Source organism: Saccharomyces cerevisiae, chromosome XVI (genome assembly GCF_000146045.2).
Source record: "Saccharomyces cerevisiae S288C chromosome XVI, complete sequence".
Lineage (NCBI taxonomy): Eukaryota > Fungi > Ascomycota > Saccharomycetes > Saccharomycetales > Saccharomycetaceae > Saccharomyces > Saccharomyces cerevisiae.
In genome coordinates this window covers 802,039-825,118 of record NC_001148.4, presented here as the reverse complement: position 1 = coordinate 825,118, position 23,080 = coordinate 802,039, and the positions used below count along the sequence as shown (strand labels likewise).

At 37.5% G+C, this 23,080-nt stretch overlaps 11 protein-coding genes and 3 non-coding genes across 14 annotated transcripts, besides 5 other annotated features; 7 read left to right on the top strand and 7 right to left on the bottom strand.

Moving 5' to 3' along the window:
• Nucleotides 1-192: 192 nt before the first annotated feature.
• YPR145C-A (uncharacterized protein) lies at nt 193-429 on the top strand (the record flags this gene model as incomplete). The annotated part of the gene is made up of 1 exon (NM_001184687.1): nt 193-429. The coding sequence occupies one exon, from the start codon at nt 193-195 to the stop codon at nt 427-429; it is 237 nt and encodes a 78-aa protein (NP_001032572.1).
• A 351-nt stretch (nt 430-780) lies between these two features.
• On the bottom strand, nt 781-2,499 carry ASN1 (asparagine synthase (glutamine-hydrolyzing) 1; the record flags this gene model as incomplete). The annotated part of the gene is made up of 1 exon (NM_001184242.1): nt 781-2,499. The coding sequence occupies one exon, from the start codon at nt 2,497-2,499 to the stop codon at nt 781-783; it is 1,719 nt and encodes a 572-aa protein (NP_015471.1).
• A 716-nt stretch (nt 2,500-3,215) lies between these two features.
• On the bottom strand, nt 3,216-3,387 carry SNR45. The gene has a single exon (NR_132271.1). It is a non-coding gene; the product is annotated as an SNR45 (small nucleolar RNA).
• Nucleotides 3,388-3,695: 308 nt separating this feature from the next.
• Nucleotides 3,696-5,354, top strand: NOC4 (ribosome biosynthesis protein NOC4; the record flags this gene model as incomplete). Its single annotated transcript, NM_001184241.1, has 1 exon — nt 3,696-5,354. One exon carries the CDS (start codon nt 3,696-3,698, stop codon nt 5,352-5,354), a length of 1,659 nt encoding a protein of 552 aa, NP_015470.1.
• A 162-nt stretch (nt 5,355-5,516) lies between these two features.
• YNCP0020W lies at nt 5,517-5,590 on the bottom strand. Its single transcript has one exon. It is a non-coding gene; the product is annotated as a tRNA-Ile (tRNA).
• A 129-nt stretch (nt 5,591-5,719) lies between these two features.
• Nucleotides 5,720-5,959: an origin of replication (ARS1627; Autonomously Replicating Sequence).
• An 84-nt stretch (nt 5,960-6,043) lies between these two features.
• On the bottom strand, nt 6,044-6,796 carry RRP15 (rRNA-processing protein RRP15; the record flags this gene model as incomplete). Its single annotated transcript, NM_001184240.1, has 1 exon — nt 6,044-6,796. The coding sequence occupies one exon, from the start codon at nt 6,794-6,796 to the stop codon at nt 6,044-6,046; it is 753 nt and encodes a 250-aa protein (NP_015469.1).
• Nucleotides 6,797-7,195: 399 nt separating this feature from the next.
• KAR3 (Kar3p) lies at nt 7,196-9,385 on the top strand (the record flags this gene model as incomplete). Its single annotated transcript, NM_001184238.1, has 1 exon — nt 7,196-9,385. The coding sequence occupies one exon, from the start codon at nt 7,196-7,198 to the stop codon at nt 9,383-9,385; it is 2,190 nt and encodes a 729-aa protein (NP_015467.1).
• A 197-nt stretch (nt 9,386-9,582) lies between these two features.
• Nucleotides 9,583-10,728, bottom strand: TAZ1 (lysophosphatidylcholine acyltransferase; the record flags this gene model as incomplete). Its single annotated transcript, NM_001184237.1, has 1 exon — nt 9,583-10,728. One exon carries the CDS (start codon nt 10,726-10,728, stop codon nt 9,583-9,585), a length of 1,146 nt encoding a protein of 381 aa, NP_015466.1.
• A 332-nt stretch (nt 10,729-11,060) lies between these two features.
• Nucleotides 11,061-11,963, top strand: LOA1 (lysophosphatidic acid acyltransferase LOA1; the record flags this gene model as incomplete). Its single annotated transcript, NM_001184236.1, has 1 exon — nt 11,061-11,963. The coding sequence occupies one exon, from the start codon at nt 11,061-11,063 to the stop codon at nt 11,961-11,963; it is 903 nt and encodes a 300-aa protein (NP_015465.1).
• A 702-nt stretch (nt 11,964-12,665) lies between these two features.
• Nucleotides 12,666-14,135, top strand: MEP3 (ammonium permease MEP3; the record flags this gene model as incomplete). Its single annotated transcript, NM_001184235.1, has 1 exon — nt 12,666-14,135. The coding sequence occupies one exon, from the start codon at nt 12,666-12,668 to the stop codon at nt 14,133-14,135; it is 1,470 nt and encodes a 489-aa protein (NP_015464.1).
• A 234-nt stretch (nt 14,136-14,369) lies between these two features.
• On the bottom strand, nt 14,370-14,443 carry YNCP0019W. The gene has a single exon. It is a non-coding gene; the product is annotated as a tRNA-Asn (tRNA).
• A 113-nt stretch (nt 14,444-14,556) lies between these two features.
• Nucleotides 14,557-14,890: a long terminal repeat (Ty1 LTR).
• Nucleotides 14,557-20,474: a mobile genetic element (YPRCTy1-2; Ty1 element, LTR retrotransposon of the Copia (Pseudoviridae) group; contains co-transcribed genes TYA Gag and TYB Pol, encoding proteins involved in structure and function of virus-like particles, flanked by two direct repeats).
• YPR137C-A (gag protein) lies at nt 14,850-16,172 on the top strand (the record flags this gene model as incomplete). The annotated part of the gene is made up of 1 exon (NM_001184393.1): nt 14,850-16,172. One exon carries the CDS (start codon nt 14,850-14,852, stop codon nt 16,170-16,172), a length of 1,323 nt encoding a protein of 440 aa, NP_058192.1.
• On the top strand, nt 14,850-20,118 carry YPR137C-B (gag-pol fusion protein; the record flags this gene model as incomplete). Its single annotated transcript, NM_001184394.2, is given in 1 exon segment — nt 14,850-20,118. Coding segments are annotated over 1 exon segment (5,268 nt in total).
• Nucleotides 20,141-20,474: a long terminal repeat (Ty1 LTR).
• Nucleotides 20,475-20,480: 6 nt separating this feature from the next.
• Nucleotides 20,481-20,608: a long terminal repeat (Ty1 LTR).
• Nucleotides 20,609-21,038: 430 nt separating this feature from the next.
• RRP9 (ribosomal RNA-processing protein RRP9) lies at nt 21,039-22,760 on the bottom strand (the record flags this gene model as incomplete). Its single annotated transcript, NM_001184234.1, has 1 exon — nt 21,039-22,760. The coding sequence occupies one exon, from the start codon at nt 22,758-22,760 to the stop codon at nt 21,039-21,041; it is 1,722 nt and encodes a 573-aa protein (NP_015463.1).
• Between the last annotated feature and the right edge of the window lie 320 nt (nt 22,761-23,080).

Genomic DNA, 23,080 nt, shown 5'->3' with positions numbered 1-23,080 from the left:
TACTCGGATCTTAGTCATTAGCTCATCCATATACGACTCTTGTGTTAGAGCAGCATAATGGCAGGACTACTTCACCGTGTTAAATATATAAACGTGCGTAAACAAACAAAAAAAAAATAGATATAGTTTTTTTATACTTTTATTTTTAGGTTTGACTGCTAACACTGCACTAACAACGTTACTACTTTACATATGAGCACTGCCTTCAGAAAAATAAAACTAATATTTAAGAAAAGTGATAGTCAATATCCGCAAAACTATCGAGCGGAAATTAAATCAAGAAATAAGAATACAGTAATAACAAGGCACGATCTACTAATTGCACACGAAATGAAACAAAGGGCGTCGCTAGAGAGGAGCAATTCGATTAGGAATCTTCAGTCACAAGGTAAAAGGAGATCAGATTCAAAAGAATCTCGAAAATTGTAAGAAACGACATAAAAGAAGGGTGAAAAGGAGGGCATGCACTGTCTCCATCATTTTTAAGATTATTGGGTCTCAAGGAAGGAGGATGTATAATAGGAAATATCAAAGTCAAGAATAATGTTTCAAAATGATTTGCATCAAGATCGTTCGATACGCATATATACAGTCATCCACACACTTAATTTTTTAGCACTGGCGATAAAAAATGATTTATGAATAAAACTTCATCAAACTATTATGAAAAATATGTATTTCTATATTCTATTTATTATTATTATTATTGTTAGTGTTTGTTTTTCTATAAAAATATCTATAAGATTAATCCATAATTCTTTTTCTATTTTTTAATGTTATTTATTCGATATGTTTTTCATGAATTTGGGCATATCTACCAGAAGGATCTTCAGCACAACCCCAGTCGGCCTTTGGAATCCATCTCATAACGGTGTCAGCCACGGTCTTTTGAGGGAACAAAGCATCGAATTTTAGTCTGTACCAGAAAGCCTCTTTTGTGGTTGGAATGTCACTACCCCATTCGGCCTTTGGACTGGCAAACATTTCATCTGAAATGACTGCTTCGGCGGTATCTTTTAATCCGTCGATCCAGGAGTAACCAACACCGTCGGAAAATTGTTCTTTTTGTCTCCATAAAATTTCTTCTGGTAAATATGGCTTAGCATCTGGTTCTCCTGTGGTGTCGAATGCCTTCCTTAGAATGTACTTTTCAATACGTCCTTCCTTTGGTTTAATCATCTTTTCATTTGGATCGATGTTCATACACAATTGCAAAAATTCTCTGTCTAAGAATGGAACACGAGCTTCTAGACCCCAAGCCATCGTAGACTTGTTAGCTCTCAAACAATCTGCCAAATGCAAGTTCTTGACACGTTGCACGGATTCAGTGTGAAATTCTGCCGCAGAAGGAGCTTGTGCGAAATATAGATAACCACCGAAGATTTCATCGGAACCTTCACCGGAAAGAACCATCTTGACCCCTTGGGCCTTAATCTTTCTGGATAGTAAGAACATTGGAGTGGAAGCTCTGATAGTGGTAACGTCGTAAGTTTCCAAATGGTAGATCACGTCGTCCAAAGCATCCAAACCTTCTTGTAATGTAAAGGTGTGTTCATGATGAATAGAGCCGATGAATTTGGCAACCTTTCTTGCGGCTTGCAAATCTGGAGCATTTGGTAAACCGATGGCAAAGGAATGGAGACTTGTCCAACCAGCAGTGTGTAGCTTACCGTCATCGTCGATACCTGCTAGATGTCTTGCCTTACTATCGTAAGTTGATGGTTCGACATCGTTAGTGGCCTTTGCAGTTTCACGGGCAGCAATGGAAGCGATTAAAGAGGAGTCCAAACCACCCGACAATAGAACACCGTATGGGACTTCGGCCATTAATCTCTTTCTAACGGCTTTTTCTAAGGAGTGTCTAATTGCCATGTAATCTATTGGGGTGGAAGGAATGCGTTTTTCGTCCAGCCAATCTGGTGTGAAGTAACGGGTGATCTTGTCAGTCTTAGAATCGTATACGTGGCCCGGTGGGAATGCAGTGATAGTGTCACAGTCGTCAGTCAAACATTTTAGTTCGGATGCAAAATAAACGGTCTTTGGAGAAGCGGAAGAGCGTCCCATATATAATGTCGTAATACCGATTGGGTCTCTGGCTGCCACAATACGATCTTGTTTAGCGTCGTAAAGAGTCCAAGCAAACATACCATCCAAGTACTTAGGAGCGTCGATATCGTGCTTTAAGTACATTGGGATGATAGGCTCACAGTCACTCAGTGTTCCAAACTCGTAGTCTGCGCATTCTTCTCTTAATTGAATGTGGTTGTAGATTTCACCGTTAACACATAGCATGTACTCTCCGTCTGAAGAAGTAATTGGTTGAGCACCGGATTCCACACCGACAATGGCTAGTCTTTCATGAACAAATATAGTGGAGTTCTTGATAGCATTACCGGACCAATCTGGACCACGGTGTCTGATTCTTTTTGATAGTTGTAGAGCCTTTGGCTTATATCTATGCACGTCTTCGTGCCTGAAAGCGGCGAAAATACCACACATCTTAAGTTACGTCCGATTTATATCCTTAGCGTAAAGCAAGTTATACTTTTTCTTATTTTATTATGTAAAGGTAAGAAGAGTATGCGATCAGGGTCCAAACAGAATCTGTCTCCTAGTGGCGTTCACTATAGGGTTATATATGCGTATCTATAAATGCGCATAAATTCAAGAACGAACTATTTGTCATCTCGAGTGGGCAGCAAATTTTCAGTTTACAGAATGAGTCAAATGTTACATGAGTTAAGGCTCTTTTCCTTGTGCTCTCTCTCTCTGTCTGAGCCTGCCAAATGATAACAGTCATAGGCCCTGTACCTAATTTGCCGTCCACGGCAGCAGTACTGCTGCCGTGTGATTGGTGGATAGATAGTGCCAGCGATAAGAAACGGTAGTTGATGCCCGAAGGTGCTTTCCAGCGCAGAAAGACAGACCCCAGGCGTATTTGCGCTCACGTTGCACGAACACGGGCGGCATTCGTGATGACAATAGATTTAATTTAGATATGCACTGGTTTCCACAGAGACCAATCGACAGTCTTCCATGCAAGGTCACTTATTGTTAACGGCAAGTTTCCCTGGATGTCCGCTTTAAAACTGTTTCGGCACGGTTTAAAGGACACAAGTTTTGACTAGTCTACAATTTAAGAACATATAAAAAGCTACTTGTGTACAGATGAGATGACTACTCCCAAGTCAAAAACAACAAAAGAATGAAAGAAAAAAGAATCAGAATTTTATAAAAGCGTCCTTGTCATTCTTAAGAATGTAACAAGATCAATGGGTTGCGCAGGAACCGCTATCTCCATTAAAACCTCAGATCGCTCCGAGAAGAATTGTTCGATTTGAAACGCAAATAATATCATCGTATTCTTTTAAAAACTTGGAAGGTCATTGGTTTCTTTAAATGAAACCTCCAAAGAAAATCTAACGCGTCTTGGTAAAATATATGTACCGAGTGTTTCGCTTTTTATACCTGTTAAATGAAAATCGAAAAAAAAGAAAAAGAAAAAAGTTTTTCAGCACTTCTCTACGGGTAATCCTCGTATTTGAAGGTTTAGGGCTATTCTTGAAATTTTTCACTAAAATTTTCCAACTGAGAAAAAAAAAAGTGTATTACGGTTTTGATGAGATGAGATGAGATGTAATTATCATCCTCTATTGCCATGAAGAGAGATCTATTAAAAAGAAACGTCAAAGAATATGGTATTGCTTATATCAGAAATTAAAGATATTGCCAAGAGGCTGACTGCTGCGGGTGACAGAAAGCAGTACAACTCCATTATCAAGTTAATCAATGAACTAGTGATTCCAGAAAATGTTACTCAATTGGAAGAAGATGAGACAGAAAAAAATTTGAGATTTCTGGTTATGTCGCTATTCCAGATATTTAGAAAGCTGTTTTCCCGCGGCGACTTGACCCTTCCTTCGTCCAAAAAGAGCACATTAGAGAAGGAACAGTTTGTTAATTGGTGTAGAAAGGTGTATGAAGCGTTCAAGACGAAGCTGTTAGCTATCATTTCGGACATACCTTTCGAAACATCACTTGGGTTAGATTCGCTTGATGTCTATCTTCAACTTGCAGAGCTGGAATCAACTCATTTTGCATCTGAAAAGGGCGCACCATTTTTCCCCAATAAAACATTCAGAAAGTTAATCATCGCCCTATGGTCCTCGAACATGGGTGAAATAGAGGATGTCAAAAGCTCGGGTGCGTCTGAAAATTTAATCATAGTAGAATTCACGGAAAAATATTATACGAAATTTGCAGATATTCAATACTACTTTCAATCAGAATTTAACCAACTATTAGAGGATCCAGCCTACCAGGACTTGCTTTTGAAAAACGTTGGTAAATGGTTAGCTTTAGTAAATCATGACAAACATTGCTCTAGTGTTGATGCAGATTTAGAGATCTTTGTACCAAATCCCCCACAAGCCATAGAGAACGAGTCCAAATTCAAGTCCAATTTCGAGAAAAATTGGTTATCCCTTTTAAACGGCCAATTGTCTTTACAGCAGTATAAGTCTATTCTGTTAATTTTGCATAAGAGAATAATACCTCATTTCCACACTCCAACTAAACTAATGGATTTCCTTACTGATTCCTACAATTTGCAAAGCTCTAATAAAAACGCCGGTGTTGTTCCGATCTTGGCTCTGAATGGCCTTTTTGAATTGATGAAAAGATTCAACTTGGAATATCCAAATTTTTATATGAAACTTTATCAAATTATAAATCCAGACTTAATGCATGTTAAATACAGAGCAAGATTTTTCAGGTTAATGGACGTATTTTTGTCATCAACACATTTATCCGCCCATTTAGTAGCATCTTTCATCAAAAAGCTAGCCAGACTCACCCTAGAATCACCACCCTCTGCTATTGTCACCGTGATTCCCTTCATCTATAATTTAATCAGGAAACATCCGAATTGTATGATTATGCTGCACAACCCAGCCTTCATTTCCAACCCATTCCAGACACCTGACCAAGTGGCGAACTTGAAAACTCTGAAAGAAAACTATGTAGATCCCTTCGATGTTCATGAATCGGACCCTGAGTTAACTCATGCACTGGATTCCTCTCTGTGGGAGCTGGCGTCATTGATGGAACATTATCATCCTAATGTAGCCACGTTGGCGAAGATATTTGCTCAACCATTTAAGAAGCTAAGTTATAACATGGAAGATTTCTTAGACTGGAACTATGATTCTTTGCTCAATGCAGAATCTTCAAGAAAGTTGAAGACACTTCCTACGTTAGAATTTGAGGCTTTCACAAACGTTTTTGATAATGAAGACGGCGATAGCGAAGCGTCATCCCAAGGTAACGTCTACTTGCCTGGGGTAGCATGGTGAAAGCGAAGATGAACAACGAAGTTTTAAAAGTGTGTATATATACATTTATATCAACAGAGTCATCGATTTCCCTTGTTTGAGATGTAAAAAAAAAAAAAAATAGAAAATAGTAAGTCCCTGTTATCAATTTTGCCTAGGAAAAAAACCTGGGTCAAAAATAAATGGTCTCTAGCGGGATCGAACCGCTGATCCCCGCGTTATTAGCACGGTGCCTTAACCAACTGGGCCAAGAGACCATTCTATTGTTGAAGATTGTTTAATTTAGATAAACTTTCATAATGTTGAGAATTGCTTATTGCGATATATAAAGTTGAACCAAAGATCAATTTCTTTTTATGTATTGTAGAGAATTACAATTTGAAAAAGAGCTAAGGGAAATTGCTATATTCTAAAAGAAGTGCACAAGTACATTACCTTGAATTTTTATATTTATTCATGATATATTAATATTAATATATCGATGGTGAAGGACACCACACCTGTATTTCTTTGATTGAAAACAATTTTGTAACATTGGCTGCAAAAGTTTTTGCAATTGATATGAAACTATATGATAATATAGAATGCAAACAAAATTCAATTGCAAGGAGGAGGGAAGATATAGGGCCCCTTTCTCGCTTGACATAGACTAAATAATATACAGTTTTTATTTCTTTATTTTTTTTCTTCTTTTGACATGAACATGTTGATTATTCATTGTCGCTTCCTGCGGCAGCTTTAACTAAATCCAAAAATTTTTCTTTGGAAACTTCAGTGATCAATTCTTTCTTTTCTTCTTTATTCTTAATTTCGCTTAAATTTTCGGATACTTCCTTTTCTGTCTTGACTTGAGTTGCTAAAATGGCGTTAAATAATTTCACGGCACCTTTTTGAGCTATCTTTCTGAGCGCTGTCTCCTTCTCAAGGACTTTTCTAATATTTTCTGACCTGTCTTCTCCGGAAGCAATTGGAATAATATCCGTCTTTCTGGCTTTACCTAATAACTTTTTTTTTTCTGCCAACAATGCTTTTTTGGCCTTGTATTCTAGCTTTTCTGACTCACTTTGCTTCAGCACCTTTTTGTTTCTAGCCATGATGGGGTCCTTCCTGTCGTATGCTTTCAGATGTGATGATAAAATAGCATTTACTGCAGCAGAAAATCCAGTAGAACCATCATCATGTTTGCTGTTTTTCGATTTTTTCTTTCTTGGGAAGTCGTCGTCCTCTTCTTCTTCATCATCATCTTCTTCAGCATCACTTTGTTCGTTATCTATAATTTTAGATGATTCATCGCTAGAGCTATTCTGCTCGTCTTCTTCGGCTTCATCACCTTCCATTATTGTATCTTTTTCCGGCTCATTACTTAACTCTTGGTTGCCACTATTCCTTTTTTCACGCCCAAATTCTGCATTCTTTCTGGTTCTTTTCTTATCCTTAGTGTCTACTCTGTGCTTGGAGCCCATGATCAATTATGTACTGATTTTCCTTCGGCTTCTCTATCGCTTTATTCATAGCATCTGTTTATTACCTTTCCTTATATCTTATGGGCATCGAATCCTAGATTTTTTTCTTTCAAAATTTTCCAATAAGAGGGTAATGGAGATACACCAAAATGAATCTCAAACAAAATCAAAACAAACACTGTTTACAATTTGATGCGCCTCGAATCAAAATATGATGATGAGTATTACAGCTAAAAAAATTATCGAATATTATATAAGCATTAAAGCTATCAATTTTTCCGCTCTTTGTGTTTCTTATTATTCTATTTGAATATACCAGAACAACTATCCGGAGTCTTTGTTTAAAAAAGGTAGATTTTGAAATAAAGGACTTAGAGAAATTCTGGCAACTATTAAACTATGGAATCACTTCCACGTACTCCCACAAAAGGCAGATCTACGCAGCATCTCTCGACACCATCGCCGAAGAATGATATTTTAGCTATGAATGGCCACAAAAGAAGAAATACAACAACTCCACCGCCTAAGCACACTCTTCTGAAGCCGCAACGTACGGATATTCATAGACACTCATTAGCTAGTCAGAGTCGCATATCCATGTCACCTAATCGCGAGCTTTTAAAGAATTATAAAGGTACAGCAAATTTGATTTATGGAAACCAGAAAAGCAACTCCGGTGTAACTTCCTTTTATAAAGAAAATGTTAATGAACTCAATAGAACACAAGCAATCTTATTTGAGAAAAAGGCAACACTAGATTTACTCAAAGATGAACTAACAGAAACGAAAGAGAAAATCAATGCCGTTAATCTCAAATTTGAAACCCTTCGTGAAGAAAAGATAAAAATTGAACAGCAACTGAATTTGAAAAACAATGAACTTATCTCGATTAAAGAAGAATTTTTGTCAAAGAAGCAGTTCATGAATGAAGGACATGAAATACATTTAAAGCAGCTAGCGGCATCTAATAAAAAAGAGCTGAAACAAATGGAAAATGAATACAAAACAAAAATTGAGAAATTGAAATTTATGAAGATTAAACAGTTTGAAAATGAAAGAGCGTCGCTTTTAGATAAAATAGAAGAGGTAAGAAATAAAATCACCATGAACCCTTCCACTTTACAGGAAATGTTGAACGATGTTGAACAAAAGCATATGCTTGAAAAAGAAGAATGGCTTACAGAGTACCAATCGCAGTGGAAAAAGGATATAGAGCTGAATAATAAACATATGCAAGAAATCGAAAGCATAAAAAAGGAAATCGAAAATACATTAAAACCTGAGTTGGCAGAAAAAAAGAAGCTCTTAACAGAAAAGCGTAACGCGTATGAAGCTATCAAAGTAAAAGTTAAAGAAAAGGAAGAGGAAACTACAAGGCTGAGAGATGAGGTGGCATTAAAACAGAAAACTAATTTAGAAACTTTGGAAAAGATCAAAGAACTTGAGGAATATATAAAAGACACTGAACTGGGTATGAAGGAGTTGAATGAAATTCTGATTAAAGAGGAAACGGTTAGACGCACATTGCATAATGAGTTACAAGAGTTAAGAGGAAATATACGAGTTTATTGTAGGATTCGTCCAGCTCTAAAAAATTTGGAAAATTCTGATACTAGCCTTATTAATGTTAATGAATTTGATGACAATAGTGGTGTTCAATCTATGGAAGTGACGAAAATACAAAACACAGCGCAAGTGCATGAATTCAAATTTGATAAAATATTTGATCAACAGGATACAAATGTGGATGTTTTTAAAGAAGTTGGTCAGTTAGTGCAAAGTTCATTAGATGGATATAATGTTTGTATCTTCGCATACGGACAAACAGGATCTGGGAAAACTTTCACGATGTTAAATCCAGGTGATGGTATCATTCCGTCCACAATATCTCATATATTTAACTGGATCAATAAATTAAAGACAAAAGGATGGGATTATAAAGTTAACTGCGAATTCATTGAGATCTACAACGAGAACATCGTAGACTTATTGAGAAGTGATAATAATAATAAAGAAGACACAAGCATTGGCTTAAAGCACGAAATACGTCATGATCAGGAAACTAAGACTACCACGATAACGAATGTTACGAGTTGCAAGCTTGAGTCGGAAGAAATGGTGGAAATAATCCTGAAAAAAGCAAATAAATTAAGATCCACCGCTAGCACAGCATCAAATGAGCATTCCTCCCGTTCACACAGTATTTTCATAATTCATTTGTCTGGATCAAATGCAAAAACTGGAGCACACTCGTATGGCACACTAAATCTTGTTGATTTGGCCGGTTCCGAAAGAATAAATGTCTCTCAAGTTGTAGGGGATAGATTAAGAGAAACACAAAATATAAATAAATCTTTAAGTTGCTTAGGTGACGTTATTCATGCTTTAGGTCAGCCTGATAGTACCAAAAGACATATACCGTTCAGGAACTCAAAACTGACATACCTACTGCAATATTCACTCACTGGGGATTCGAAAACATTAATGTTTGTAAACATTTCACCAAGCTCCTCTCATATTAATGAGACTCTCAATTCGTTAAGATTTGCGTCTAAAGTGAATTCTACCAGATTGGTTAGTAGAAAATGAGGTCAAGGCCTTTTCTGGTCTTTTTCACTCCTTTGACAAATGACAGAGACTGTCCATACATTCATCACATGTAACTATATTATATATGAAACTCATTTTAATGCGCACAGATAAAAAGCAAAGTAAGTAATGAATATTTGTTATGTAAAAATGACCTCATACATGCTAGTATTTACACGAATTTAATTGCTTAAATTTCAATCATCCTTACCCTTTGGTTTACCCTCTGGAGGCAGAAACTTTTGCATCCTCCTTATTGCCCAATTTTCGCCAATGACTTTAACATCTGGGTCCGATTTACCTTCCGTGGTGTTGAACCGCTTCCACCATGAGGGGGATTTGAACCTAGGGTCTTCGCGTGGTAATTTGCGAACTTCATTTCTAATTTCAGCAACATGGGCTCTCAGTTCAGCGGCTAATCTGCTTCTTAAATCTTGCGCCTCTTTACCATATTTCAATTCGTCAGAGAGGTCGTTAGGATTTTTGGGATCATAGTATTTTTCAACCAAATGTGTCCATTCTTTTCTATACCTGTCGATTAAATCATCATTTAAAGGATCCCCTATGGTAACATTTATTTCAGAGCCAAAGTTTCTTGGTAGAATTTGTCTAAACATTGAATCTGTGACTGCTTCGGATGCTATTTTTTCAAACCCTGTAGCAAATATTGGTACTACAATGGGCGGCTTTGTTGCTTCTAGGATCATTCTGGTAATACCCCATTTAAAATACCTCATCGAATTTTCAAAAGGCGGATATAATTGTAGTACAAATCCTTCTGGATAAACATGGACCCAAGATGGCTTCGACCTTATTATGGGCGGGGAGTAGGCTTTTTTTAGCGAAGAAGAGACCTCAGAGTGAGGGGTCCATTCCAAGTCTAAAGTGTCGTCAGGGCTTAACAATCTTATTGAAGCATCTATAGAACCTTGAAATGGGCCCACCCCAAATCTTTCTGTTGAAAGGACTTGGCCAAGTGAGAAAAAGTTGGCCAGAAATTTATTTTGAAAGCAAATATTATGTGCACCCAAAGACCATCTTATGTTGTCCAAAGACGTAAATAACTTATATGGTAGTGTTGCCCAAACTAACGGATCATCGACCATACTCATATGGTTCATGACCGTCATAAGGCCTCTATTTTCCCTTTTGGAACGTTCCAAGGCAGTTTCTAATTTTTCAAAACCATTCAATTTGACATTATAGCATGTGAAAAGAAGCAGTTTTGATACACCGAAGGTCAGTAATGATGTACTGTATGAAAGAAATCTCCAAAGGGGGCTTCTTCTGGGATAGGCTTCTAAAAATTCATCTCCTCTTTCTAGGACATCCCTAAAAGACATTTGATAGGGAAAACTTTACTTTTTTTTTTTTTGAAAATGAAATATTTTATTAAACAAATTTTTTAACAAAAGATGAGGCTCTCAGTAAATGGTTTCTGCTGGAATTACTCAGCATACATGTTCCTCCATCCTTAAGTGTTTTACAAAAAAAAACGCTATGTTTGAGGTCCGATATCTCGGTCTGAGTGAAGGTAGAAGAAAAAAGTTATCTCAAGAAAAAAGAAAAAGATGAAGCCTTTTCTCAACGTGACTGGAGTAACGTAATAGAAATACTGTCAGATCCTGGCGTGAAAGAAGTAGCTCCTACGAGGTGACAAAATACAAGAAAAGTAATGGAAAAGTACACCAATTGGAGAGACAATGGTACGGGAATAGCTCCATTTCTACCAAACACAATCAGGAAACCTAGTAAGGTGATGACAGCGTGTTTGTTGGGTATCCTAGGGGTGAAAACCATTATAATGCTACCATTGATTATGCTGTACCTTCTAACTGGCCAGAACAACTTACTGGGTTTGATATTGAAGTTTACATTCAGTTGGAAAGAGGAAATTACCGTGCAAGGAATCAAGAAACGTGACGTAAGGAAATCCAAGCATTATCCACAGAAGGGCAAGCTTTATATTTGCAATTGTACCTCACCTTTAGATGCTTTTTCAGTGGTGTTATTAGCTCAAGGGCCTGTTACGTTGTTGGTCCCATCCAATGACATTGTATACAAAGTTTCCATAAGAGAATTCATCAACTTCATCCTCGCCGGTGGGTTAGATATAAAACTCTATGGCCACGAGGTAGCAGAGCTATCTCAATTGGGCAATACCGTGAATTTTATGTTTGCTGAGGGTACCTCATGTAATGGTAAAAGCGTCTTACCGTTTAGTATAACCGGGAAAAAACTTAAAGAATTCATAGACCCTTCAATAACCACAATGAACCCCGCAATGGCCAAAACTAAAAAATTTGAATTGCAGACCATCCAAATCAAAACTAATAAAACTGCCATCACCACATTGCCCATCTCCAATATGGAGTATTTATCTAGATTTCTGAACAAGGGCATTAATGTTAAATGCAAGATCAACGAGCCACAAGTACTCTCGGATAATTTAGAGGAATTACGCGTTGCATTAAACGGTGGCGACAAATATAAACTAGTCTCACGGAAGTTAGATGTTGAATCTAAGAGGAATTTTGTGAAGGAATATATCAGCGATCAACGTAAAAAGAGGAAGTAGAAATACTTATGAAGGCATGCATGCATGCATACATATTTATATATATATGTCTTTAGGAGTATGTATTGCATTTAATCGAAACAAACAAGAAAAAGAAGAGTAGATGTGCCCGTTTCTGTCACTCCTATTTACTGACACTTTCTTGACCTACCTCAAACCAGTTCCAGTTCCGGCAAAAAGTGCCGCGCGGCGGAGAAACATCTCCACCTTATCTCGGCGCCAAATCCTTATCTCTCGTAGCTGGTTTGCCCGCGATAAGGCGGGCGAGTTATTTTGAAGTTTTCCATAAACTGGTTTTCCATCTCGAGGTTTTTCCTCGCTTTCCACGCTATGACCCTTTTTAGTTAAGGTACCCGATGGCATACTTTATATATTATATATATATGTTAAGTTAATATGTTTTAGCAGATTTGATATGCTGATATGCAGCACGGACTTTCCCTCTCCTTGTCTTATCGCATCTTATCGCAACAATTTGATAGATATCTTCTCCCTTTCCTATCTTGTAGAATAAGGTTGTGTGCTTTGAGTCTGATAGCCGTCTTCTTTCGGTCGCTTCTTCTCTCTTTTGGTTCTTTGATTGTCTATTACAATCAATGCAGGCTAGTTAAGGGTCCAATCACTTTTGAAATTGTTTTGTAAAAAGCGAAGGCATTTTTTTTTTAGAAGATACAATTGAAAACATATAGATTTAGAGTTCACATGGCTCGGGGTGACGGACATCTATGGACAGAGACATATGATAGTTCCACAGTCGCTTTTATGATTTTAGGTGCCGCCCTGGTTTTCTTCATGGTACCGGGGCTGGGCTTTCTTTATTCCGGTTTAGCAAGAAGAAAATCTGCTCTGGCTTTGATTTGGGTAGTGATAATGGCTACCTTAGTAGGTATACTGCAATGGTATTTTTGGGGCTATTCTTTAGCATTCTCTAAGACTGCGACGAACAACAAATTTATCGGCAACTTGGATTCATTTGGGTTTAGAAACGTCTATGGCAAAATTTCGGATGATTCCACGTATCCTGAACTGATTTATGCCATTTTCCAAATGATGTTCATGTGTGTCGCATTGAGTATTATAGCTGGTGCCACTGCGGAAAGAGGTAAGCTTTTTCCACATATGGTTTTTCTTTTTGTTTTTGCGACTTTGGTTTACTGTCCCATCACTTATTGGATTTGGGCCCCAGGTGGTTGGGCCTACCAATGGGGGGTATTAGACTGGGCTGGCGGTGGGAATATTGAAATCCTAAGTGCTGTGGCTGGTTTCGTTTATTCTTATTTTCTAGGAAGAAGAAAAGAAAACCTCCTGATCAACTTTAGACCACATAATGTTTCCATGGTGACTTTGGGTACTTCTATACTTTGGTTTGGTTGGTTGCTTTTCAATGCTGCAAGCTCACTGTCACCAAATATGAGGTCCGTATATGCGTTCATGAACACTTGTCTCAGCGCCACCACGGGTGGAATGACGTGGTGTTTATTAGATTATCGATCTGAAAAAAAATGGTCCACTGTTGGGTTATGCTCCGGCATTATCTGTGGTTTAGTTGCTGCCACGCCTAGCTCGGGTTGTATTACTCTATATGGCTCTTTGATCCAAGGTATAATAGCGGGTGTTGTTTGTAATTTTGCAACAAAAATAAAGTATTATTTAAAAGTGGATGATTCCTTAGATCTATTAGCTGAACACGGTATCGCCGGTGTGGTGGGATTGATTTTTAACGCTCTATTTGCAGCTGATTGGGTTATTGGAATGGACGGCACAACAAAGCATAAGGGTGGTTGGTTGACGCATAACTGGAAACAAATGTATATTCAAATTGCCTATATCGGTGCCTCTGCCGGCTATTGTGCTGTGGTCACGGCCATCATTTGCTTCGTATTAGGTAAAATTCCGGGTGTCCATCTAAGAGTCACTGAGGAAGCCGAAGCATTGGGGTTGGATGAAGATCAAATAGGCGAATTCGCTTACGATTACGTGGAGGTTAGGAGAGATTATTACCAGTGGGGTGTAGATACAGATGCACTTCATACTACATGCAATGGCGCTAATTCTGCGTCTGAGACAAATCCTACTGAGGACAGCCAAAACTCCTCATTGTCATCAGCTACAGTAAGCGGCCAAAACGAAAAAAGTAATAATCCTAAATTGCATCACGCAAAAGAAGCATGAATCAACTCCCCAGTAACTGCTCGTCGGCACATTGAACGGAAGTGCCGCGATACTAGATTTTTTTTTATTTATTTATTTCTGAACTTTTTAATTTTATATTCTGCATTTTATCATAGACTCACAAAACAAATTCATTTCATCATTTGGTATTTTTACTCACCATTCTATATGCCATAATAATATTAAAAAACTTAACGTCTGTTCCCTAAAAAAAAACTAATTTAGTAAAAAATACGACCCCAGTGAGGGTTGAACTCACGATCTTGCGATTAACAGTCGCACGCCTTAACCAACTTGGCCATGGAGTCGCAAATAATGATGAATTGGGACTTTAAAACCGCTTCCACATCTGAATCATATCTCCGGTATTTATTTCTTTGCAACCAAAATATGGATATCGAGATGTATTTGATGAATAATTTGTTGGAATAGAAATCAACTATCATCTACTAACTAGTATTTACATTACTAGTATATTATCATATACGGTGTTAGAAGATGACGCAAATGATGAGAAATAGTCATCTAAATTAGTGGAAGCTGAAACGCAAGGATTGATAATGTAATAGGATCAATGAATATAAACATATAAAATGATGATAATAATATTTATAGAATTGTGTAGAATTGCAGATTCCCTTTTATGGATTCCTAAATCCTTGAGGAGAACTTCTAGTATATTCTGTATACCTAATATTATAGCCTTTATCAACAATGGAATCCCAACAATTATCTCAACATTCACCCATTTCTCATGGTAGCGCCTGTGCTTCGGTTACTTCTAAGGAAGTCCACACAAATCAAGATCCGTTAGACGTTTCAGCTTCCAAAACAGAAGAATGTGAGAAGGCTTCCACTAAGGCTAACTCTCAACAGACAACAACACCTGCTTCATCAGCTGTTCCAGAGAACCCCCATCATGCCTCTCCTCAAACTGCTCAGTCACATTCACCACAGAATGGGCCGTACCCACAGCAGTGCATGATGACCCAAAACCAAGCCAATCCATCTGGTTGGTCATTTTACGGACACCCATCTATGATTCCGTATACACCTTATCAAATGTCGCCTATGTACTTTCCACCTGGGCCACAATCACAGTTTCCGCAGTATCCATCATCAGTTGGAACGCCTCTGAGCACTCCATCACCTGAGTCAGGTAATACATTTACTGATTCATCCTCAGCGGACTCTGATATGACATCCACTAAAAAATATGTCAGACCACCACCAATGTTAACCTCACCTAATGACTTTCCAAATTGGGTTAAAACATACATCAAATTTTTACAAAACTCGAATCTCGGTGGTATTATTCCGACAGTAAACGGAAAACCCGTACGTCAGATCACTGATGATGAACTCACCTTCTTGTATAACACTTTTCAAATATTTGCTCCCTCTCAATTCCTACCTACCTGGGTCAAAGACATCCTATCCGTTGATTATACGGATATCATGAAAATTCTTTCCAAAAGTATTGAAAAAATGCAATCTGATACCCAAGAGGCAAACGACATTGTGACCCTGGCAAATTTGCAATATAATGGCAGTACACCTGCAGATGCATTTGAAACAAAAGTCACAAACATTATCGACAGACTGAACAATAATGGCATTCATATCAATAACAAGGTCGCATGCCAATTAATTATGAGAGGTCTATCTGGCGAATATAAATTTTTACGCTACACACGTCATCGACATCTAAATATGACAGTCGCTGAACTGTTCTTAGATATCCATGCTATTTATGAAGAACAACAGGGATCGAGAAACAGTAAACCTAATTACAGGAGAAATCCGAGTGATGAGAAGAATGATTCTCGCAGCTATACGAATACAACCAAACCCAAAGTTATAGCTCGGAATCCTCAAAAAACAAATAATTCGAAATCGAAAACAGCCAGGGCTCACAATGTATCCACATCTAATAACTCTCCCAGCACGGACAACGATTCCATCAGTAAATCAACTACTGAACCGATTCAATTGAACAATAAGCACGACCTTCATCTTAGGCCAGAAACTTACTGAATCTACAGTAAATCATACTAATCATTCTGATGATGAACTCCCTGGACACCTCCTTCTCGATTCAGGAGCATCACGAACCCTTATAAGATCTGCTCATCACATACACTCAGCATCATCTAATCCTGACATAAACGTAGTTGATGCTCAAAAAAGAAATATACCAATTAACGCTATTGGTGACCTACAATTTCACTTCCAGGACAACACCAAAACATCAATAAAGGTATTGCACACTCCTAACATAGCCTATGACTTACTCAGTTTGAATGAATTGGCTGCAGTAGATATCACAGCATGCTTTACCAAAAACGTCTTAGAACGGTCTGACGGCACTGTACTTGCACCTATCGTAAAATATGGAGACTTTTACTGGGTATCTAAAAAGTACTTGCTTCCATCAAATATCTCCGTACCCACCATCAATAATGTCCATACAAGTGAAAGTACACGCAAATATCCTTATCCTTTCATTCATCGAATGCTTGCGCATGCCAATGCACAGACAATTCGATACTCACTTAAAAATAACACCATCACGTATTTTAACGAATCAGATGTCGACTGGTCTAGTGCTATTGACTATCAATGTCCTGATTGTTTAATCGGCAAAAGCACCAAACACAGACATATCAAAGGTTCACGACTAAAATACCAAAATTCATACGAACCCTTTCAATACCTACATACTGACATATTTGGTCCAGTTCACAACCTACCAAAAAGTGCACCATCCTATTTCATCTCATTTACTGATGAGACAACAAAATTCCGTTGGGTTTATCCATTACACGACCGTCGCGAGGACTCTATCCTCGATGTTTTTACTACGATACTAGCTTTTATTAAAAACCAGTTTCAGGCCAGTGTCTTGGTTATACAAATGGACCGTGGTTCTGAGTATACTAACAGAACTCTCCATAAATTCCTTGAAAAAAATGGTATAACTCCATGCTATACAACCACAGCGGATTCCCGAGCACATGGAGTCGCTGAACGGCTAAACCGTACCTTATTAGATGACTGCCGTACTCAACTGCAATGTAGTGGTTTACCGAACCATTTATGGTTCTCTGCAATCGAATTTTCTACTATTGTGAGAAATTCACTAGCTTCACCTAAAAGCAAAAAATCTGCAAGACAACATGCTGGCTTGGCAGGACTTGATATCAGTACTTTGTTACCTTTCGGTCAACCTGTTATCGTCAATGATCACAACCCTAACTCCAAAATACATCCTCGTGGCATCCCAGGCTACGCTCTACATCCGTCTCGAAACTCTTATGGATATATCATCTATCTTCCATCCTTAAAGAAGACAGTAGATACAACTAACTATGTTATTCTTCAGGGCAAGGAATCCAGATTAGATCAATTCAATTACGACGCACTCACTTTCGATGAAGACTTAAACCGTTTAACTGCTTCATATCATTCGTTCATTGCGTCAAATGAGATCCAAGAATCCAATGATCTTAACATAGAATCTGACCATGACTTCCAATCCGACATTGAACTACATCCTGAGCAACCGAGAAATGTCCTTTCAAAAGCTGTGAGTCCAACCGATTCCACACCTCCGTCAACTCATACTGAAGATTCGAAACGTGTTTCTAAAACCAATATTCGCGCACCCAGAGAAGTTGACCCCAACATATCTGAATCTAATATTCTTCCATCAAAGAAGAGATCTAGCACCCCCCAAATTTCCAATATCGAGAGTACCGGTTCGGGTGGTATGCATAAATTAAATGTTCCTTTACTTGCTCCCATGTCCCAATCTAACACACATGAGTCGTCGCACGCCAGTAAATCTAAAGATTTCAGACACTCAGACTCGTACAGTGAAAATGAGACTAATCATACAAACGTACCAATATCCAGTACGGGTGGTACCAACAACAAAACTGTTCCGCAGATAAGTGACCAAGAGACTGAGAAAAGGATTATACACCGTTCACCTTCAATCGATGCTTCTCCACCGGAAAATAATTCATCGCACAATATTGTTCCTATCAAAACGCCAACTACTGTTTCTGAACAGAATACCGAGGAATCTATCATCGCTGATCTCCCACTCCCTGATCTACCTCCAGAATCTCCTACCGAATTCCCTGACCCATTTAAAGAACTCCCACCGATAAATTCTCATCAAACTAATTCCAGTTTGGGTGGTATTGGTGACTCTAATGCCTATACTACTATCAACAGTAAGAAAAGATCATTAGAAGATAATGAAACTGAAATTAAGGTATCACGAGACACATGGAATACTAAGAATATGCGTAGTTTAGAACCTCCGAGATCGAAGAAACGAATTCACCTGATTGCAGCTGTAAAAGCAGTAAAATCAATCAAACCAATACGGACAACCTTACGATACGATGAGGCAATCACCTATAATAAAGATATTAAAGAAAAAGAAAAATATATCGAGGCATACCACAAAGAAGTCAACCAACTATTGAAAATGAATACTTGGGACACTGACAAATATTATGACAGAAAAGAAATAGACCCTAAAAGAGTAATAAACTCAATGTTTATCTTCAACAAGAAACGTGACGGAACTCATAAAGCTAGATTTGTTGCAAGAGGTGACATTCAGCATCCTGATACGTACGATACAGGTATGCAATCCAACACTGTACATCATTATGCGTTGATGACATCCCTGTCACTTGCATTAGACAATAACTACTATATTACACAATTAGACATATCTTCGGCATATTTGTATGCAGACATCAAAGAAGAATTATACATAAGACCTCCACCACATTTAGGAATGAATGATAAGTTGATACGTTTGAAGAAATCACATTATGGATTGAAACAAAGTGGAGCGAACTGGTACGAAACTATCAAATCATACCTGATAAAACAGTGTGGTATGGAAGAAGTTCGTGGATGGTCATGCGTATTTAAGAATAGTCAAGTAACAATTTGCTTATTCGTTGATGATATGATATTGTTCAGCAAAGACTTAAATGCAAATAAGAAAATCATAACAACACTCAAGAAACAATACGATACAAAGATAATAAATCTGGGTGAAAGTGATAACGAAATTCAGTACGACATACTTGGCTTAGAAATCAAATATCAAAGAGGTAAATACATGAAATTAGGTATGGAAAACTCATTAACTGAGAAAATACCCAAATTAAACGTACCTTTGAATCCAAAAGGAAGAAAACTTAGCGCTCCAGGTCAACCAGGTCTTTATATAGACCAGGATGAACTAGAAATAGATGAAGATGAATACAAAGAGAAGGTACATGAAATGCAAAAGTTGATTGGTCTAGCTTCATATGTTGGATATAAATTTAGATTTGACTTACTATACTACATCAACACACTTGCTCAACATATACTATTCCCCTCTAGGCAAGTTTTAGACATGACATATGAGTTAATACAATTCATGTGGGACACTAGAGATAAACAACTGATATGGCACAAAAACAAACCTACCGAGCCAGATAATAAACTAGTCGCAATAAGCGATGCTTCATATGGTAACCAACCATATTACAAGTCACAAATTGGTAACATTTTCCTACTCAACGGAAAAGTGATTGGAGGAAAGTCGACAAAGGCTTCGTTAACATGCACTTCAACTACAGAAGCAGAAATACACGCAGTCAGTGAAGCTATTCCGCTATTGAATAACCTCAGTCACCTTGTGCAAGAACTTAACAAGAAACCAATTATTAAAGGCTTACTTACTGATAGTAGATCAACGATCAGTATAATTAAGTCTACAAATGAAGAGAAATTTAGAAACAGATTTTTTGGCACAAAGGCAATGAGACTTAGAGATGAAGTATCAGGTAATAATCTATACGTATACTACATCGAGACCAAGAAGAACATTGCTGATGTGATGACAAAACCTCTTCCGATAAAAACATTTAAACTATTAACTAACAAATGGATTCATTAGATCTATTACATTATGGGTGGTATGTTGGAATAGAAATCAACTATCATCTACTAACTAGTATTTACATTACTAGTATATTATCATATACGGTGTTAGAAGATGACGCAAATGATGAGAAATAGTCATCTAAATTAGTGGAAGCTGAAACGCAAGGATTGATAATGTAATAGGATCAATGAATATAAACATATAAAATGATGATAATAATATTTATAGAATTGTGTAGAATTGCAGATTCCCTTTTATGGATTCCTAAATCCTTGAGGAGAACTTCTAGTATATTCTGTATACCTAATATTATAGCCTTTATCAACAATGGAATCCCAACAATTATCTCAACATTCACCCATTTCTCATAATTCGATAATTGTTGGGATTCCATTGTTGGTAAAGGCTATCATATTATGTATACAGATATACTAGAAGTTCTCTCGAGAATATAAGAATCAAAATGGAATCGGTATTTCTACATAATAATATTTCGATTATTTATCCTTCCGTTCATACTACTAAATAGATAACATGTTAGAGTTTCATTCTAACAATGTTCGATTTTGTTATTTTTAAACAGTCCTGGCGCGTTTTAGGTTCAAACTATTCGCATATCAGGGAGTCATAATTCTTCATTCTATTTCCGATTCCATTGAAGAATAAATAATAATATTGGTCTTCTTGTCCATAATCATTCCCCTCCCCCCGCATCTAACATGCTTTGTGAAGAATGCCATTGCAGATACGTGACAATGAAAACTTTTTTAATGTACCAAAAAGACTAAAATACATGTACTATTTTTTTTTTAGATATTTTACAAAAGATACATTTCATTCTATATGCTTATTTCTATATACTTGGGAGCCGGAGCCGCTTTGCGTTCTGAGAGAGTGAAAAGGGCATGGAAAATTACGGCAATATCAGCAATCTAAAAGCCTGTTTGGTCAATGACAGCTGAATATATACCATTTCTGGCACCTGAAACATTTGCAATCCATCTACCGAGTCTGTGTTCTTTGGCAATACTAGCCAAAATACGGAACTTCTCCTTCCCATGTTTACCACTTTCTACAACCTGAATCTTGGTAACTACACCTTTAGCGCCAGATAATTCACCTAGCAACTCAAATGATCTGAGATTATCACTAATTTTCCAAACTTTTAGCGATCCACTCCATGATCCAGATATGAATACATTCGAATATGGAATAGCGTAAAGAGATGTGATCCAAAATGGTTGTAGCAATTTCTTGCCTTGCAACTGTCTTTTTCTTAATTCTTCATCGGTTTCCCCCGAAATGTCATTGAAAGAGGGCTCAGGTAAAATACCATGGGCAATTCTTTCCGTGAAGATAGGTTTCTTCTTCGCCAGAGACCATAGACATATATTACCATTATCGGAGCCTGTTATAAAGTGAAAATCATCCACCATACTCACAACGTCAATACTACCCTCGCAGAAAAATAAAGGTGCCTCTGATTCATCAGGATATTTGACTTCTCCATCTTCTCCCTCCTTAGCGTTTTCTTTCATCCATCTCCTTAGTAGCTTTTGAGGTTCATCGCCACCTCTAAATGTTAGTCTGGTCTCGTCAGGAATCTTCCAAAGCATAGCTGTTCTATCACGGGCACCAACGGTAACACACCTTTCCATCGCCAACGCAGATATATCTTCCACTATATCATGATGCCCATAAAGAATCTCCAACTGGGAAAATTGATTTATTGAATATGTTCTTATCTTAAAATCTGCGCAGGATGCATATAACTGATCAGAATTTTTTCTAAAAGCCAACGATAAAACTTCCCCTCGGCGATCCTTTGTTGGAATAACTTTAACGGGTGATAGAGATTCTGTGCTCCATACAATTAACTTCCTATCTCTTCCACCTGTGACAACATATTTACCATCTGGTGAGGCTGCTACAGTTAAGATTTCGTCATAATGGCCTTCTGTGGTATTCTCATATTCGTGCTTGCTCGTAGGTATATATTTTGCTCCTCCTTTAGCGTATTTTAGCTTCTTTGGTCTTTTGCTAAAGTCAGTAATGTCATATTTGGTGAGTTGTAAGTCTTTGCTAACTGTATAGGCAAATAACCTACCTTTGTTCTTATCGCCATTAGATGATTCCTCGAAGGTGTATTTGTTTAAAACGGGTTGGAAACAACTAATGCAAGTAAGGTTATTTTCCCCTACCCTGGTAAAGCTCTGTTTTGCTTCAGATATTAGAAGTTTATCGCCAAAATATCTGAAGACTCGGCCTTGCTGTTCAGCAACGTCTTCTTTTAACCTGGACGCAATGATATCCTTATCCAAATCTCCAGCATCAAAATTGTTGTACTCGTCGATTGTTCTTTCCTTGAGATTGTTTAAATCTTTTTCTTCAGCGTTCCTATTATCAGTTAAAATGTCATTAGCTTCGCTTTTCAGATTCTCCAGATATTGCTTTGCAAGCCTCCTTCTTTTATCGGCTGGATTTTCACCCTCGAATTCTTCTTCAGATTCCAATGCGTCTTCTTCATCCGAAACTTCTAGTTGTTCATCTTCGTTTGAGGATGGATCTGTGATTTCTTCGTCTACTGTGGGTTTTGATGGATTAACTTCTCCTTTGGATCTTTTCCTCTTTTTCTGTTGGGTAACATCTGACATCTTTTCTAGATTTTCTATAATTTTGAAATGCTAAAGAAGAAATAAAGAACTTTGAATTGATGCTTATTTGAATATTTACGGTACAGGACCAGGTGTTACACTGTTTAATCAAAGCTCATCTATAAAATGTCATCTCTTTTTTTTTTTTTCATATTTTTTCACTTTTTCCTTTCGCGAAAATTCGCAAGGACGCTTCCAGCTCAGATCATGTTCAACGTAACTCTTTATTATCGTCGCATTCAAAGAAATATATGTTAATGTGGGAGCATTTTGAACGATGATTTGAACAAATGAACAGGTATCAAATAATTGTCTCTTGC